General features: G+C 43.4%; 1 protein-coding gene across 3 annotated transcripts; it reads left to right on the top strand.

Moving 5' to 3' along the window:
• Positions 1-679: 679 nt before the first annotated feature.
• LOC124014027 (integrator complex subunit 13-like) lies at positions 680-14,441 on the top strand. Of its 3 annotated transcripts, none has more exons than XM_046328677.1 (17): positions 680-904; positions 1,432-1,680; positions 1,850-1,924; positions 2,208-2,410; positions 6,447-6,527; positions 6,764-6,854; positions 7,129-7,257; positions 8,674-8,758; positions 8,900-8,992; positions 9,224-9,313; positions 9,441-9,619; positions 11,355-11,522; positions 11,680-11,834; positions 12,085-12,315; positions 13,180-13,313; positions 13,575-13,710; positions 14,153-14,441. In XM_046328677.1, exons 1-17 carry the CDS (start codon positions 902-904, stop codon positions 14,187-14,189), a joined length of 2,139 nt encoding a protein of 712 aa, XP_046184633.1. In that variant the 5' UTR covers positions 680-901; the 3' UTR covers positions 14,190-14,441. The 3 variants fall into 3 exon arrangements, with proteins under 3 accessions (XP_046184633.1, XP_046184635.1, XP_046184636.1); XM_046328679.1 differs by having other exon boundaries at positions 680-1,032; XM_046328680.1 differs by lacking the exon at positions 680-904 and adding an exon at positions 1,029-1,162.
• The last annotated feature ends 408 nt before the right edge of the window (positions 14,442-14,849 follow it).

The following is a 14,849-nucleotide window of genomic DNA, read 5'->3' as shown; positions in this document are numbered from 1 at the left end:
CAAGAAGCCTAAACAGATATAATATTTGACTAAAACAGCATCATTTCAAACCTTGATTACATTTGGGAACATTGGGGGCTGTCTTTCAGATGGGACGTTAAAACTGGTGTCCTGACTCTGTGGTCATTCAAAATCCCATGAAGTTTATTGTAAGAGTAGGCTTTTTCACCCCGTTGTCATGGCTAAATTCCCAACCTGGCCACATTCCATCATGGCCGCATAATCATCCCCCTCATTCCTAATTGGCATACATCACTCCTCACCTCTCCACCTGATAGCTGATGTGTGGTGAATGTTCTGACACAAAAATGGTTGCTCAGTTGGTAGAAAAGTGCTATATAAATCCAATACATTTATATTTTCTGGCATACAATCACATACGTGGTGGCAGGTAGCCTAGTGTTTAGAGCTTGGGCCAGTAACCGAAAGTCATTGTAAAGAAGAATAAGAAAGAATAAGTATTTATTCTTAACTGACTAGCCTAGTTAAATTAAAAACATATGAGTGGGAATACTTGGGGACATATTTACAGAATAAAATCAATTGGAGCTATTTTCCTGGTGTTTTACAGCCTTTTATGTCCAACAATGAATATTCAGAAAACTTGGGGGGCCAAATAAAACCAAATTTGGTCCGCGGGCCTCCACTTGGGGAACCCTGTTCAATTTATCTAAGCAAAGAAGACAGGAACCATGAAAAGATGTTGAAGAAAGACACGGACCATCCATACACGACGGACATAGTTCCATCAATAACATCTACAGCCGCCTCTGATTTATTTATTTTTGTTCCAGCATTATGTCGTTTTTTTTATTACCCACATAGATAGCTATTAACTTAGTTGTACAACTACAATCCGTATTTTCGCTGGTGGAAAGGAACCATACAATACGGGTGCTATATGGTGTGAAAACATGACTTTATTTTAGACTAATTTGTAAGATAACTATGTTTGATAGCTAATCTGGCTAGCAAAATAAACTGAAATTCGCTTGGTTTAACGTTGACGCGCCTCAGTCTCATCAGTCCCAGGTACTTCTGCAGACGGCTCACCCACTACTTAGCTAGCTAGCTAACGTAGCAATTAAGTTTAAAAAAAAAATCGGTCTGGAAACTAGCTAGCTAGCTAACGCGTCTAATTAAATCTAGCAAGCCAAGTTAAGTAAGTAAGCAAGCTAGCTAACGACCGTTATCCAGGGTAACTTATTTTAGCAAATTTACGTTAGCTAGCTAAATCTATAGCTAAAGGACATTGTCATAGGGCATGTTTCTCGTTCAGCCTAGTTAGCAACTGTATATATTAGCAATGTAAATTGGTGTCAGTACGTAGGCTACAGCTAGCTAACGTTACTGGTGCCTTGCTCTTTTCATCTAAATTGAGAAGAGATGGTTTCTTAGCATCAGACTAAATATCTCCTATCACCTCTGCAGAACTCACACAGGGCTGAACCAGAGATGAAGATGTTCTCAGTCTCCCACAAGACGGCCTTCGTGGTCGACCACTGCCCTTACATGGCAGAGTCCTGTCGGCAGCAGGTGGAGTGTGACGTGCTGACCAAGAGCCGTGGCCAGGGCATGATCCCGCTGGCCCCAGTGTCCAAGTCCCTGTGGACCTGTGCTGTGGAGTGCTCCATGGAGTACTGCCGCATCCTCTACGACGTTTACCCCCTCAAGAAACTGGTAAGTCCCTCCATCCCATAGCCTGGCGTTGCCTGGTGGTCTAGTCTGTTTTAGCCCAGGTCAGAACAGAGTATATATATAGTCTGTCTGCGTCGGCCAACTCGTCTGTGTTCATTCATATTCCGAGTTGGGCACAGCACATTATATTGCTTCAGTGGTTATGTTTCAGATCAACTACATTGTGAGTGATTCAGAGTTCCACATTCTGAACAGCTGGAGGCAAGAGGACCAAAGCACTCATGAGGTACTTTATTTCCATCTTTGAGAGATGGATGCTTATTTATCAACAGGGCAGCAATTTTGTACAGCACTAATTCTATGGTTCTAAGCAATCTATTGTTGAAAGTCTGCAGCTTTTTGTTATTTTTGTTATTTTTTATTTCACCTTTATTTATTTTATGGCAATACTCACTACACTACTACCAATCTCATTGTCTCAATTTGAGGTTAACCAATCCTGTCCAGATAGAGGTTTTGTTGTAATGTATTGTTGACTTGACCTGCTTCCCTTTGTATTCATGTGATAGCTCATGTCTGCTCTGGCAGCTGTGGGTCCACCTAACCCGCAGGAGGACCCTGAGTGTTGCAGTGTCCTGCACGGCCTGGTGGCAGCGGTGGAGTCACTGTGTAAGATCACTGAGTACCAGCACGAGGCACGCACCACCCTCATGGACACTGCTGACAGGGTGGCCAACAGGGGACGCATTATCTGCCTCACAAACGCCAAGAGGTAAACATTAACATAATTAGTAAATAATTGTTTGTTTATTTATAATAATAATTTTTTTTTAGGGGATAGATCAGCTATGAAATTAACAGAAATATTTGGAACTATCAAATAACATTACTTGTATCATTTCAAATCCCCAAATCCACACACTTACTCATTCACAGGTTTTTCTTTATTTTTACTATTTTCTACATTGTAGAATAATAGTGAAGACATCCAAACTAAAAAAGAACACATGGAATCATGTAGTAACCAAAAAAAGTGTTCAACAAATCAAAATACATTTGAGATTCTTCAAAGTAGCCACCCTTTGCCCTGATGACAGCTTTGCACACTCTTGGCATTCTCTTAACCAACATTTACCTGGAATGCTTTTCCAACAGTCTTGGAATCCCCACATTTGCTGAGCACTTGTTCGCTGCTTTTCTTTCACTCTGTGGTCCAATTCATCTCAATTGTGTTGAGGATGGGTGATTGTGGAGTGTCAGGTCATCTGATGCAGCACTCCATCACTCTTCTTCTTGGTCAATTATCCCTTACACAGCCTGGAGGTGTGTTGGGTCATTGTCCTGTTGAAAAACAAATGATAGTCCCACTAAGCGCAAACCAGATGGGATGGCGTATCGCTGCAGAATGCTGTGGTAGCCATGCTGGTTAAGTGTTCCTTGAATTCTAAATAAATCACAGACCGTGTCACCAGCAAAGCACCATAACACCTCTATGTTTTACGGTGGGAAATACACATGCAGAGATGATAAATTCACCCACACCGCGTCTCACAAAGACATGGCGGTTGGAACCAAAATTCTCCAATTTGGACTCCTGATCTAAGGACACATTTCCACCGGTCTATGTCCATTGCTCATGTTTCTTGGCCCAAGCAAGTCTCTGCTTCTTATTGGTGTCCTTTAGTAGTGGTTTCTCTGCAGCAATTTGACCATGAAGGCCTGATTCACACAGTATCCTCTGAACCGTTGCTGTTGAGATGTGTCTGTTACTTGAACTTTGTGAAGCATTTATTTGGGCTGCAATTTCTGAGGCTGTTAACTCAAATGAACTTCTCCTCTGCAATGGAGGCAACTCTGGGTCTTCCTTTCCTGTGGCAGTCCTCATGAGAGCCAGTTCCATGATAGTTTTTGTGACTGTATTTGAAGAAACTTTATAAGTTTCAAAGAAAAAACGTCCAAATTTTCCAGATTGACTGACCTTTTTTAGTTAACCAGGTAAGTTGACTGAGAACACATTCTCATTTACAGCAACAACCTGGTCAATAGTTACAGGGGAGAGGGATGAATGAGCTAAATGTAAACTGGGGATGATTCGGTGACTGTGATGGTATGAAGGCCAGATTGGAAATTTAGCCAGGACACTGGGGTTAGCACCCTTACTCTTACAATAAGTGCCATGAGATCTTTAGTGACCACAGAGAGTCAGGACACCTGTTTAACATCGCATCCGAAAGATGGCGCCCTACACAGGGCATTGTCCCCAATCACTGCCCTGGGGCATTGGGATATTTTTTTAGACCAGAGGAAAGGGGGCCTCCTACTGGCACTCCAACACCACTTCCAGCAACATCTGGTCTCCCATCCAGGACCAACCCTGCTTAGCTTTAGAAGCAAGCCAGCAGTAGGATGCAGGGTGGTATGCTGCTGGTTTATGTCTTAAAGTAATGATGGACTGTCATTTCTCTTTGTTTATTTGAGCTGTTCTTCCCATAATATGGGCTTTACCAAATAGGGCTATCTTCTGTATACCACCCCTACCAAACATATTAAGAAGGAAAAAAAATCCGCAAATTAACTTAAGATGGCACACCTGTTAGTTGAAATGCATTCCAGGTGAGTACCTCTTGAAGCTGGTTGAGAGAATGCTAAGAGTGTGCAAAGTTGTCATCAAGCCAAAGGGTGGCTACTTTGAAAAATATAAAATACATTTTGATGTAACACTTTTTTGCTCACTACATAATTCCATATGTGTTATTTCATACTTTTGATGTCTTCACTACAATGTATAAAATATTAAAAATAAAGAAAAACCCTTGAATGAGTAGGTGTGTCCAAACATTAGACTGGTAATGTATGTATATATATATATTTTATTTTATTTTATTCCACTACCCCCCTCTCCCCTAGTTGTAGGACCTGTGGAAAACATTACAATTCTATATAATATAATTTATATTAATATATATAAATAATATATAATATATAATTCTATATAGTGTACTTTACATAGACCAGGGATCATCAACTGGATTCAGCTGCAGGCCGAATTTTTTTAAATTTTTTATATATATATATATATATATAAAAATCATTAGTGAATGTTCAGGGGGACGGAACATAATTATAAATAATGTATTGCCCCTGAACAGGCTGTTAACCCACTGTTCCTAGGCCGTCATTGAAAATAAGAATTTGTTCTTAACTGACTTGCCTAGTTAAATAAAGGTTAAAAATAAATAAACTAGACTGCTCATTGACCACAAGAAGCCAAAATGGAAGACTAAAACCTAATCACTTCAAACCTTGCTGACATTTGTATACAATTACACATTTCTAATATGCGTGATAATACTCTGGCTCCCCAATGGTGGAACAAACTCCCTCACGACGCCAGGACAGCGGAGTCAATCACCACCTTCCGGAGACACCTGAAACCCCACCTCTTTAAGGAATACCTAGGATAGGATAAAGTAATCCTTCTCACCCCCCCCCCCCTTAAAATATTTAGATGCACTATTGTAAAGTGGTTGTTCCACTGGATGTCATAAGGTGAATGCACCAATTTGTAAGTCGCTCTGGATAAGAGCGTCTGCTAAATGACTTAAATGTAATGTAAATGTACTTTGGAACAGATTTCTGAAATTAAAATCACTTGGAGCTGATTTGCTGGTCTTTTTACAGTCTTATGTCCAACAATAAAAAATATATTTTTTTGTTAATATCATTTTTGGGGCCAAATTGACAGTTGGGGAACCCTGACATAGACTGATCAGGTGAATCCAGGTGAAAGCTATGATGCCTTATTGATGTCACTTGTTTAAATCTACTTCAATTACTGTAGATCAGGGCTCTCCAACACTGTTCCTGGAGAGCTACTGTCCTGTAAATTCTCTCCAACCCTAATCTAGCATACCTGATTCTCATAATTAGCTCGTTGATAAGATGAATCGGGTCAGTTACAACTGGGGTTGGAAGAAAAACACACAGGAGGGCAGCTCTACAGGAACAGGGTTGTGGAGCCCTGGTATAGATGAAAGGGAGGAGGCAGGGTGAAGAAGGATTTTTAATCCTTGAGACAATTGAGACATGGATTGTGTGTGTGTCATTCAGAGGGTAAATGGGCAAGACACAATATTTGTTCCTTTGAACGGGATATGGTAATTGGTGCCAGGTGAACTGGTTTGAGTGTCAAGAACTGCAATGCTGCTGGGTTTTCCACACTCAACAGTTTCCTGTGTATATCAAGAATGGTCCACCACTCAAAGCACATCCAGCCAACTTGACACAACTGTGGGAAGCATTGGAGTCATGGGCCACCATCCCTGTGGAATGCTTGCGATAGCTTGTAGAGTCCATGCCCCGACGAATTAACCACCGCAATCTTAATTCCAACCCTCCGATGTCCACAGACTAACCCATCTTTCCCAGTACACTACAGTTTTAATATTTCCTTATTGCAATACATTCTTCTATTTTACTGTGAAGACTTACAAAGGTCTTGAACCTCTCTGTTTGTGCCAAGATTTCCCTTAAAATAAATACTCATATTTCCCATTGATTGATGGTGGTTTTTCAGATCCACTAACAGTGCTGTTTGTAGGTTCCTCTGAACACAGACATTATGACTTAACAACCACTCCTGGACTCCAAAAGTGAGCCACCAAAAGGACCGTACCAAAAGAGATGATCTATTGATTCTGTTAAACCTAGTTATTAATTGAGAACCTGTAGATACTGAAGTAATGCCCATCTTTGAAGGCATCCATGGAAATTATAATGGGGGTATTGTGTGTTTCTGTCTGTTACAGTGACACCCATGTGCGAATGCTGGAGGATTGTGTGCAAGAGACCATTCTAGAGCAAAACAAGATGGCAGCAGGCTCAGACAGGTATGAGATATTGAGATGAGAATAACACTGTTTATACACTCTTTAGAGGGGATAAATATGAACTTTAGAAGTCAGATTTTTGGGGAGATTTTTGATGGGAGAATTCAAATGGATTTAGAGGAGGAGCTTTGTTAGACTGGGTTAATTTCATTGGTTATCTTAGAAGGGTTTTGAGAGGATCCTAAAGAGGTGTCCTGAATCTTTCCAATGCATTCCAATGTGTCTCTGTGATTCAGACTGATGTCTATCCAGCAGTGTGAGCTGGTGCTCGTCCACATCTTCCCTCAAGGAGAGGACACCCTGGTCTCAGACCGGCCAAAGAAAGAGGTAGGTTTAAACTTGCTCAGGGTTGAATTAAATTGACTCTGTTTTCACTTAGTCTAAAGGTTAATCTAGATATGTATAACATCGCTCCAAACACACTGTCATATTAACGCATACTTAATCTGATGGAGATAAAGTATACTGTTAGTATCCTGTAAACGTGTGCTCATTTCCACATGCTGTAGTTACAAAGTTCTATAGAGATGCCATACAATAAAAAATGGCATGCTACTTTGTTAGTGTTAAAGTCCTACATAGTCCTCCTCTGTACCGACAGGTCTCCTCTCTGTTGACCAGCGAGGTTCACAGTGTGCGGGCAGGGAGGCACCTGGCCACCAAACTCAACATTCTAGTGCAGCAGCACTTTGACCTTGCCTCCACCACCATCACCAACATCCCAATGAAGGTACGTCTTCTCTCCTCTAGCTCTCCCAAGGTTCAGGCCTTCACCAGCCCCATCTATAACCTTTCACCCTTTTCACTGACTCCCACCCGTTACTTCCTTCAGGGCTGTGTCCCAGCAGTCTTAACTATTTTCCCCCTCCTTCATGTCATGACTGATGTTAGATTAGTTATTTAAGGTATAAGGTGGGCTATTTTTGAAGGCTGGATGAACGTTTGATAAGGGACGACGTCCCGTCTGCCAAATGACCTATCCTGACCCGCCCACTTATTTTCTCTGCATCCACAAACCAACACATTACACATTTTCTATTGGCCCTTCCACCCAATGCACCTATCGCTTCACTCGCCTCAACCTTCTGATACCCTAACCTTGCCACACCCCCACCACATCCTCGGCCCCAAAATGTCCCAAACTTTGTTCTTCTTCCCCGTCAGCCATTGTGCACTATGATTTTACACACTGTTCTTTTTGTTCATCATCATGTTGAAATGACTCTTGGAACCGCTGCTGTTTTCATGCTGTATTTTCTGTTTTGCTAGCCCACATTAAATGTTTGCGAGCAGGTCAGTACTCTTAAACACACACCAAGAGGGACCGCAGAACGCAAGGCTCTGTGGATTGGTTTTGTCCATCCATCGGACGCTCAACAGCTCTCACTTTGGATTGGCCGCCGATTGTCCACTTGACATTCCAGCAGCCAATCAGTGTTGAGAGTGTTAGCATGTTTGGTGGATGAGAATGTACGCATTACGTGCCCTGTAGTTTGCCCCCCCGGCCTCATGTCCTGTATGACTCCTTGTTGGTGCCTTCTCTACCTCAGAGTTGATTGGTTGCAGTCCCTCCTTGTAGTGTCTTGTTGTGGTCCTTTGTGCTGTGTTGAGTAGTACGTATTGGTATCAGACCACCCTCTGTCCCTCCTTTCCTTTCCGTCTCTCTTTCCTCTCTCTCTTTCTCTCATTTGAATAGTAAGTCATTTAGTCCTTAGCCATGATAGGCAGGTAGACGCCCATCTCCTAACTTTAGCCCCAAATGTTTTTGTCCTCCATGTAGTCCCATTGTTATTCATCTGGGTTAGAAAACATGTACAGCCCTTTTCACTGAAATACACGTCAGACCCTTAAACTTTAGACTGACAGCTGTGGTTGTTGCAATCTTCACATCACTGGAATCACCTTATAGGAAGAACGGAAGAGAGAACAAAAGAGAGAGACGATGCAAAAATCAGTGGTTTATGCATTTGCTGGTACTTCTTGAACCCTTGTTGTTAACATGAAAGCAGCAGTGTTTGTTTGTCTTGACAGCAGTGGATAGGCACTCACTACTGCAAGTCGCTCTGGATAAGAGCGTCTGCCAAATGACTACAATGTCAATGAAAAGGATACCTCGCTGATGTCTCTTTTTTTTTGGGGTGTGAAGGAGGAGCAGCATGCCAACACGTCGGCCAATTACGACGTAGAGCTCCTGCATCACAGGGACGCCCATCTTGAGTTCTTCAAAAGTGGTGAGGTTTTAAGAAATAATAATAAAATAATCTGTATTGTTTTGGCCACTAAATTATTGTGGCTTTTAGTGGCTTGACCATAAAACCACTGCAGTAAACATTCAGTTTCTCCCTTTCATCTCCTCTTTTTCTGTTGTTCAGGCGACCTGCACATGGCTGGTAGTACGAGTCGAGACAGTGGACTTAAGGAGACGGTTACTCTTAAGTGGTGCACTCCTCGCACCAACAGTGTAGGTAGGCACCATGAACCCTGGGAAACTTTATTTGTTGTCGGGCTAACTCAATGAAAAGTCTCGGTAGAGGTGGGGCTTGAGTGGCGTTTGAAATTATAAAGATAAAAGAAGAGGTCCTTGATATCGACACATCAAAATCCCAAGAGCATTTTCTGTTGTAATATTCTCCTTTGGCTTATCTGGATATTTCCCATCTTTCTTGCGTGTGTCTGTGTGTGAACTGGTGGCTCAGAACTGCACTACTGCACTGGAGCCTATCGGATCTCGCCTACGGACGTCAACAGCCGACCCTCATCGTGTTTGACCAACTTCTTGCTGAACGGTGAGCCTGGATATTTTTGCCCCTGACCCCTTGCCTCTACCCCCTACCCTAAATGTTAATGCTACTTGCATACAGAAAATACAAACAAATGTAGTTGAAATACAGATGGTGATTGATTGCATTGCAGGTCGCTCAGTGCTGCTGGAGCAGCCCAGGAAGTCCGGGTCAAAGGTCATCAGCCACATGCTGAGCAGCCACGGCGGGGAGATCTTCCTGCACGTGCTCAATAGCACCCGCTCCACCCTGGAGGACCCTCCCTCCATTAGCGAGGGCTGCGGGGGCCGGGTGACTGACTACCGCATTACTGTAAGCCCCTCCCACCTCTTCCTCCTCTACCCCATAGTGACTGACTACCACATTACTGTAAGCTCCTTCCTCCTCTACCCCATAGTGACTGACTACCACATTACTGTAAGCTCCTTCCTCCTCTACCCCATAGTGACTGACTACCACATTACTGTAAGCCCCTTCCTCCTCTACCCCATAGTGACTGACTACCACATTACTGTAAGCCTCTTCCTCCTCTACCCCATAGTGACTGACTACCACATTACTGTAAGCCCCTTCCTCCTCTACCCCATAGTGACTGACTACCACATTACTGTAAGCCCCTTCCTCCTCTACCCCATAGTGACTGACTACCACATTACTGTAAGCCCCTTCCTCCTCTACCCCATAGTGACTGACTACCACATTACTGTAAGCCCCTTCCTCCTCTACCCCATAGTGACTGACTACCACATTACTGTAAGCTCCTTCCTCCTCTACCCTCTACCCCATAGTGACTGACATAGTACCACATTACTGTAAGCCCCTTCCTCCTCTACCCCATAGTGACTGACTACCACATTACTGTAAGCATTACTGTAAGCCTTCCTCCTCTACCCCATAGTGACTGACTACCACATTACTGTAAGCCCCTTCCTCCTCTACCCCATAGTGACTGACTACCACATTACTGACTGAACCACATTACTTCCCACCCCTTCCTCCTCTACCCCATAGTGACTGACTACCACATTACTGTAAGCCCCTTCCTCCTCTACCCCATAGTGACTGACTACCGCATCACTGTAAGCCCCTCCCACCCCTTCCTCCTCTACCCCATAGTGACTGACTACCACATTACTGTAAGCTCCTTCCTCCTCTACCCCATAGTGACTGACTACCGCATCACTGTAAGCCCCTCCCACCCCTTCCTCCTCTACCCCATAGTGACTGACTACCACATTACTGTAAGCTCCTTCCTCCTCTACCCCATAGTGACTGACTACCACATTACTGTAAGCTCCTTCCTCCTCTACCCCATAGTGACTGACTACCACATTACTGTAATCCCCTTCCTCCTCTACCCCTTAGTGACTGACTACCACATTACTGTAAGCCCCTTCCTCCTCTACCCCATAGTGACTGACGACCACATTACTGTAAGCTCCTTCCTCCTCTACCCCATAGTGACTGACTACCACATTACTGTAAGCCCCTCCCACCCCTTTCTCCTCTACACCATAGTGACTGACTACCACATTACTGTAAGCCCCTCCCACCCCTTCCTCCTCTACACCATAGTGACTGACTACCACATTACTGTAAGCCCCTCCCACCCCTTCCTCTACACCATAGTGACTGACTACCACATTACTGTAAGCCCCTCCCACCCCTTCCTCTACACCATAGTGACTGACTACCACATTACTGTAAGCCCCTCCCACCCCTTCCTCCTCTACCCCATAGTGACTGACTACCACATTACTGTAAGCCCCTGCCACCCCTTCCTCCTCTACACCATTGTAACTGACTACCACATCACTGTAAGGGGCAGAGGTTTAGTCGCAACTAATTGGAGTTTGTTTACAAATCTAATGCATATAAAATGTCAACGTGAAAACACAAACAATGAATTGGTGTAACTGTGTTATGTAACAATGTGTACCTGCTGTGTCTATGTAACTACCATGTTAACACTGGTAGTTATAAAATACACTTATTCTAAAGTGGGACCAAAAGTTTTATACCAGTATCTTTGGGGTGTCTGCCGCAGGACTTTGGCGAGTTCATGAGGGAGAACCGTCTGACTCCTGTCCCAGAGTCCCCAGACACTGAGGCTAGTGGGAAGCCCCCGGCGGAGAGGGCCAAAGCCCAGCTGGAGCGTTATACTCGCTATTGGCCAATGATCATCTCCCAGACCACCATCTTCAACATGCAGGCGGTGAGCAGGACAACAGCCTTCTTTCACACACTGCACAATTGCTCACCTCATATCACTTGTTTGATTTTTTTTTTTTACGGTCTGTGTAATTTTGTGTGACTTGTGTGTTCATTGTATGTGTGAGACTGTGTATGTGTTAATTGTGTGTGTGATCCAGGTGGTTCCGCTGGCTAACCTCATAGTGAAGGAGAGTCTGAGTGAGGAGGACTTGCTGACCTGCCAGAAGACCGTTTACAACCTGGTGGATATGGAGAGGAAGAACGACCCTCTTCCCATCTCCACTGTGGGCTCCAGGGGAAAGGGCCCTAAAAGGTAGTCTGCCTCTGTGTGAGAGAGAGACTGATGTTGTGACTTATTGTCACTCCCTGAGTGTTTAGGGGTTGGAAACAGGGTGTCTGTGTTTGTAGGTTAAGGATGTGTGCGGAAGAGAGTGAATTGGGGAGAGAGTCTGAAAGTGTAACTGTGTCGCTCCCTGAGTGTTTGGAGGTGGGAACCATATATAAGTTCAGTGTGTGTGCCTGGTCTCCTGTCCTGACTGGTTAATGTCTCCTCCGGGCTTTAGGGATGAGCAATACCGCATCATGTGGAACGAGCTGGAGACTCTGGTGAAGACTCACGTAGCTGGCAGTGAGCGACACCAGAGGGTTCTGGACTGCATCATCGCCTGCCGCAGCAAACCCCCCGAGGAGGAGGAGAGGAAGAAACGGGGGAGGAAGAGGGAGGACAAGGAGGACAAGGCAGAGAAGAGCATCAACAAGGATTCAGAGGACAAGAGTTGGCAGGAGTCAGAGAGGTCAGAGTGACACAACACACATTTTGTTTGACCTAAGCCTGACCTACTGTTTTAAACAACCGACCTGCATCCAATCAACTCTGTGATTCTGAAAAAATCCTGTCTGAAAAATATATTTTTTAAATTATATATACAGTACCAGTCAAAGGTTTGGACACACCTACTCATTCAAGGGTTTTTCTTTATTTTTTTCCTATTTCCTACATTGTAGAAAAGTAGTGAAGAGATCAACACTGAAATAACACATATGGAATTATGTAGTAACCAAAGGTGTTAAACAAATCACCCCAATTCACCCTTTGCCTTGATGACAGCTTTGCACACTCTTGGCATTCTCTCAACCAGCTTCACCAGGAGCGATTTTCCAACAGTCTTGAAGGAGTTCCCACATATGCTGAGCACTTGTTTGTTGTCCAAACCTTTGACTGGTACAGTATATACCGGTTTAGTATTTTACCCTGGTATTCTTCTCGTCACTGTCATACTGTGTTACATTCTACCCCCAAGCCATAAGACTCCTGAACAGCTAATCAAAGGGCGACCCAGAACCCTCTTTTACGCTGCTGCTACTCTCCGTTTATAATCAATGCATAGTCACTTGAACTCTACCTGCATGTACATATTACCTCAATTACCTTGACTAATCGGTGCCCCGCACATTGACTCTGTACCTCTGTATTTTACTGCTGCTGTTTAATTATTCGTTACTTTTCTTTTCTATTTTCTACTTATCTATTTTTTACTTAACACTTTTTTACTTCTTAAAACATTGTTGGTTTAAGGGCTTGTAAGTAAGCGTTTCACTAAGTTCTACATCTGCTGTATTTGGCGCATGTGTCAAATAAAATTTGATTAATCCACCAGGCTGAAGGGGGTGGTAGAGCGTGGAAAGGAGGAGCAGGGGGAGTCGGAGGTCATAAAGGATTCTCCTGACTCGCCAGAGCCTCTCAACAAGAAGCCCCGTCTGGAAGAGATCCAACCACCTGAAAAAGCCAAAGGTGCATGCCCTCCCCCCTTCTGGTTGGCCTTGACCTTATTGACCTCAGATCCATGGTGTGAACTGGCATATTTGTTGAATGCCATGTTCATGGTTATCATTGCAATGAGTAGTATTCTATTATTTGTTTTTTGTTTCATCACTGCATTAATTACCTTTTTTATTCAGAGACCATACATTAAGGTGTGCCATTACCAGGATTGTTCCTTTTCACTGATCTTTCTGTCTCTGTGTGTGTTTTCGCCCTGTGGTTACAATGTAGGTCCGGTGTCCCTGCTCACCATGTGGACTAACAGAATCACTGTGGCCAACTCCAGGAAACACCAGGAGTTTGCCGGAAGGATCAGCTCTGTGAACAACAAGGCAGAGTTATACCAGCACCTTAAAGATGAGAATGGGTGTGTGATAATGTACTGTATATAACCATTCTCCTAGTTCTAATTAAGCAATAAGGCCGAAAGGAGGTGTGTTATATGGCCAATATACTATGGCTAAGGGCTGTTCTTATGCACAATGCAACGCGAAGTGCCTGGATACAGCCCCGTAGCTGTGGTATATTGGCCATATACCACTAACCCCAGAGGTGCCTTATTGCTACTATAAACTGGTTACCAAAGTAATTACAGCTGTAAAAATACATGTTTTGTACCTGTGGTATACAGTCTGATGTACCACTTCTGTCAGCCAATCAGCATTCAGGGCTCGAACCACTCTGTTTATAATGTTTGATAGAGATGTTGTAGTTTGTTTTCTTGACTGAAATCTGATTGTCCAGTACCTGTTATGGAGTAGACGGTCTTATGATAAATAATTAGTTGACTTTTCTTCTACTGTTAACAGAATGGACCTCCACGAGAATGGGAAAGCCACCAGATGATGTGACCTGTCTCTGTACAGAATGCACCCACTCCACCGAACACCTTACCACAGCAGGAATATGAGCTTGGACCAGAGATCATGTCAATCTGAGGTGTATGGACTGTCCTCCCCTACTCTGTCCATACCAGGCATAGATTAATGAGTAGCAGTCAGACTTTGTAATTTTTAGAGTGATTTTTGTTTGTTTTCTACCCACGTTTGTATGGATAGGCTCACATATTGTGTGAAGCAATAAAGTTGTCAACAGGCAGTATTTTTTTCTGTGCCGTTCTAGATTTCTCATGGTTTGGTTAATGGTACGGTGACCGCGAATGGTTGGCATCAAGTCTCATATATAACAAAATGCAGTTTTGTCAGTTTGGAAGGTTTTTGTCTGAAGTATAGTAAAATCCAGTTATGATGGATATTGCATCTTAATTCTACTTTAAGATTCCTCAATGAAATGAAAAACAACAATTGATGCTTTGTTGTACGTTTTGGTACATAGAAGTACAAATGTGTGTAGATTATCACAGCAATACAGTTCCAGTATAAAAGGCACATTCATAATTGCCCTCCTAAGATCCATTAATACTTTGCCTTCCAAAACGGTTGTGTAACACATTTGTCTCAACAACCCTCGTAGTGGCATGAGTAGTGTGTGTATGAACATGTCGCA

Source organism: Oncorhynchus gorbuscha, linkage group LG25, assembly GCF_021184085.1.
Source record: "Oncorhynchus gorbuscha isolate QuinsamMale2020 ecotype Even-year linkage group LG25, OgorEven_v1.0, whole genome shotgun sequence".
Taxonomy (NCBI): domain Eukaryota; kingdom Metazoa; phylum Chordata; class Actinopteri; order Salmoniformes; family Salmonidae; genus Oncorhynchus; species Oncorhynchus gorbuscha.
The sequence above is the reverse complement of the archived record's forward strand: the minus strand, read 5'-3'. Positions and strand labels throughout refer to the sequence as shown.

What these genes read in the sequence shown, in the direction of transcription:
- LOC124014027 (XM_046328677.1), top strand. An exon ending in CAGACCGGCCAAAGAAAGAG is followed by an intron (nt 6,855 to 7,128) that starts GTAGGTTTAAAC and finishes CTGTACCGACAG; the next exon opens with GTCTCCTCTCTGTTGACCAG. An exon ending in ACCACCTGAAAAAGCCAAAG is followed by an intron (nt 13,314 to 13,574) that starts GTGCATGCCCTC and finishes GTTACAATGTAG; the next exon opens with GTCCGGTGTCCCTGCTCACC.